This window comes from Eimeria mitis, genomic scaffold (assembly GCF_000499745.2).
Source record: "Eimeria mitis Houghton genomic scaffold, Emh_scaff2590, whole genome shotgun sequence".
In the NCBI taxonomy this organism is placed as follows: Eukaryota; Apicomplexa; class Conoidasida; order Eucoccidiorida; family Eimeriidae; genus Eimeria; species Eimeria mitis.
The window spans coordinates 4,906-7,814 of NW_013570930.1; the positions used below are offsets into that span (position 1 = coordinate 4,906).

Consider the following 2,909-nt stretch of genomic DNA (forward strand, 5'->3'; position numbering starts at 1 on the left):
CCAGATGATCGTTGCCACCGGCAGAATGAAGCGTGTATACTGACTGGTCTTGGCGCTATACTTGCACAGTCGCCAGGCATAGTAGAGCCAAAACATTTTCTACAGCAGCTTACTAAAAAACAACTGGACCCCTCTCTATCAAGAGTTCTGAGCATAGTGAGGCGGGGGCTCACCGCTGCTGGTGCACAGAGGAAGCGGTCTCGGTCTCTCATGCGGTACAGCGCTTACGCCTGCAATTCCTCCGGCATGTATTACACTATATACATGAATACACACGCATACGTTAAGTTATTTTTCGTACATACACTAAGAACACAATTGAGTATTAAGAAACTTACATCTCTCCCGTTAGACACGATGAAACCAGCAATACATACACGTGGTTCTGCCAGATTCTGCTACAGTGATGCTGAGGCATCGGCACGCAGCGGATCCATCATATAAAGGATGCGGCGAGTTGAACACCGGATACAGTCACACGATGCGAAATTGCTGCATATTCATAAACCAATACACCGCAGGAATGAGTAACAACCCCACCTTCACCGTAAGTGGAACACCTGAGGGAATGTATGGTGGAAAGCTGTACAGCTGCCGCCTTCAACCGGCACCCGACAGATGACAGATATCTTATATATATATATATATATATATATATATATATATATATATATTCGACAAAGAAAGATATTAATGTAGTGTAGTGTGGACAGAAGCCGCATGCGAGAACACAACTCAGCCCCGCCGTTCAATGCATGCGCAATTTTCTATGTTTGGCCTTCAGTAAGAAAACCCGTTAATTGGGATCTGAATGTTTGTTGTTTATTTTTTCATCTTTTTGTCAAAATTCCCGAGGAGGTGAAAACTTTGATAGACCATCAACACCGCGTACCGCCTCTGTATTCCTTCAAGCAGCCGCTGCGCTGCTCTGCATGCATGTTTTCTTTAGTACTTTAGTCGGTGACTGGAGGAATGGCTCGCGTGCTGCTTTGCGGCGAAGTCCGCGGCCGAGTCAGCGAGCTGCACCGGCTGCTCCACCAGCTGCAGAAGAAGGGTCCATTTGACCTGGCAATATGTACAGGTTCTTTCTTTGGGGAACCACAGGAGCAGGACGCCGCCCCCGCATGCAGCAGCAGCTCCTCACCCCAGGAGGGCATTCGTAGGGGCCCCCAAGTTTCAGAAGGGTCGGCTCAGGGGGCCCTAGGTGAGGCCGTCTGTGCTGAGCTGTCTCGGCAGTTTGCCGCTGCCTTTGACGAGCTGCAGCGCTGCTCCAGCACTCTCCCTCTGCCTCTGTACATCCTCGATGAAGCTACAAGCCGATGCGTACAGAGGCTGCAGGCACAGCGTCAGCCAACGGCGGCATCTCCCCCCCCCAGTACCCCGCAGGAGCCCGTCAGGGTCAAGACAGAAGATCCTCCTGTAGCAGCAGCAGCTGCTGCTAGCTCTGCTGCACCTCCTCAAGGCTCCGCTGCTGATGTCAAAGAGGAGCCAAATGGAGAACAGTCTTCAGGGGAGGATAGAAGTGGTGCTACATCAGTCAACCCGTCACCGGCGGGTCAGGCTGTGTCAAGAACATCCGAGTGTACGTACACCCCATTGCAGCTGTTAGAAAATGTTTGGCTGCTAGCGGGGGCGGGAGTAGCGGAGCTGCACGGGTTAAACGTTGCCTTCTACGGGGGTGAAGGGCCCCCTGGGCTTTCCTGCTGCAAGTCGGATGCACGCACTGAGCAGCAGCAGCAGGTAGAGGATCAGCAGCAGCAGCAGCAGCAGCAGCAAAAGGAACAGGAGCCTGGCTCTGACAATAGAGGGGCTGCGTTTGCCTTGAGCCTCTCAAAGGGGTGGGGAAACTTTGACGCCTTCAGGGGCCGCATTGATCTCTTGCTGACGGCGAGGCCTCCCCTGGGGGTATTCGATGGGCTTCCTCCTGGCGTGGCGCCAACCCCCCCGGCCCAGCAGCAGCAGCAACAGCAGCAGCAGCAGCAGCAGCAGGAGCAAGACGAGCCTGCTAGCGCGGACAGAAAAGAAGGAAGCCCAGCGGATGCTGCGGCTGAGGCGCAGTCAACTACACCCGAAGGCCTTTAGTAAGCCGTTCTGTAAGAGAGGGGGTCGAAGGGCTTCGCCTAATATATTCATCTTTTATATATCTATTGTTTCTGTATCCCATGTGGTGTGTGCTTACTTATTGTGCCTCTTTTTGCTTGTTGTATTGGGAAAACTGCTGCTGCTCATGCTGCTGCTGCTGCTGCTGCTGTTGCTGCTGGTGTTGCTGCTATTGTTGCGCTCGCTACAGCACTTGCAGTGTTTCTGCGGTGTCTCTTGGCTTTCTGTGCGCGTAGCAGTACCGATGCTACTGTGCTGCTGCTGCTGCTGCTGGTGCTGCTGTTTATCTTTCGTCCTGAGCCATGGTGTTGCTGCTGTGGGGTTGCTGCTGCAGCTGCAGAGAAAGCAGCTGTCTCGCCGACTTCCTCGAGCCCCGCCACATCGTCTGTAGCGGCCTGGGGCTCTTCTGGCAGAGGCCTCATTTCAGGGGAAGACATTTTGGTGAGATCCTGCATCGACGGCTGCAGCTTCTTTACCTGCCGGCGCTGCTGCTGCTGCTGCGGCTGCTCCTGCTGCTGCTCCTGCTGCTGCTGCTCCTGCTGCTGCTGCTGCTGCTGCTGCTGCTGCTGGTGCAGACAGCATCTCAGTTGTAGCCCCTTGGCTTTTCTCTTTATGGCTGCAGGGGCAGGGCTGCGGCAGGCCGGTGCTGGGCAATGGTTTCTGCCGCTTATGTTGGTGCTGCTGCAGCTGGTGAAGGATTTTCGTCTGGCTGCCGCTGCATTTGTTTTTTTTTTTTCTTTTTTGCTGCAGGATATTCGATGCGTTTAATTTTGCTGGGGGTGGTAGGAGAAAAGGGCCCCCAAGTGAAG

General features: G+C 53.8%; 2 protein-coding genes across 2 annotated transcripts; one reads left to right on the plus strand and one right to left on the minus strand.

The window, feature by feature from the left end:
• Positions 1 to 972: 972 nt before the first annotated feature.
• Positions 973 to 2,082, plus strand: EMH_0055980 (uncharacterized protein; the record flags this gene model as incomplete). Its single annotated transcript, XM_013497298.1, has 1 exon — positions 973 to 2,082. The coding sequence occupies one exon, from the start codon at positions 973 to 975 to the stop codon at positions 2,080 to 2,082; it is 1,110 nt and encodes a 369-aa protein (XP_013352752.1).
• Positions 2,083 to 2,225: 143 nt separating this feature from the next.
• On the minus strand, positions 2,226 to 2,555 carry EMH_0055990 (uncharacterized protein; the record flags this gene model as incomplete). Its single annotated transcript, XM_013497299.1, has 1 exon — positions 2,226 to 2,555. The coding sequence occupies one exon, from the start codon at positions 2,553 to 2,555 to the stop codon at positions 2,226 to 2,228; it is 330 nt and encodes a 109-aa protein (XP_013352753.1).
• Positions 2,556 to 2,909: the final 354 nt, after the last annotated feature.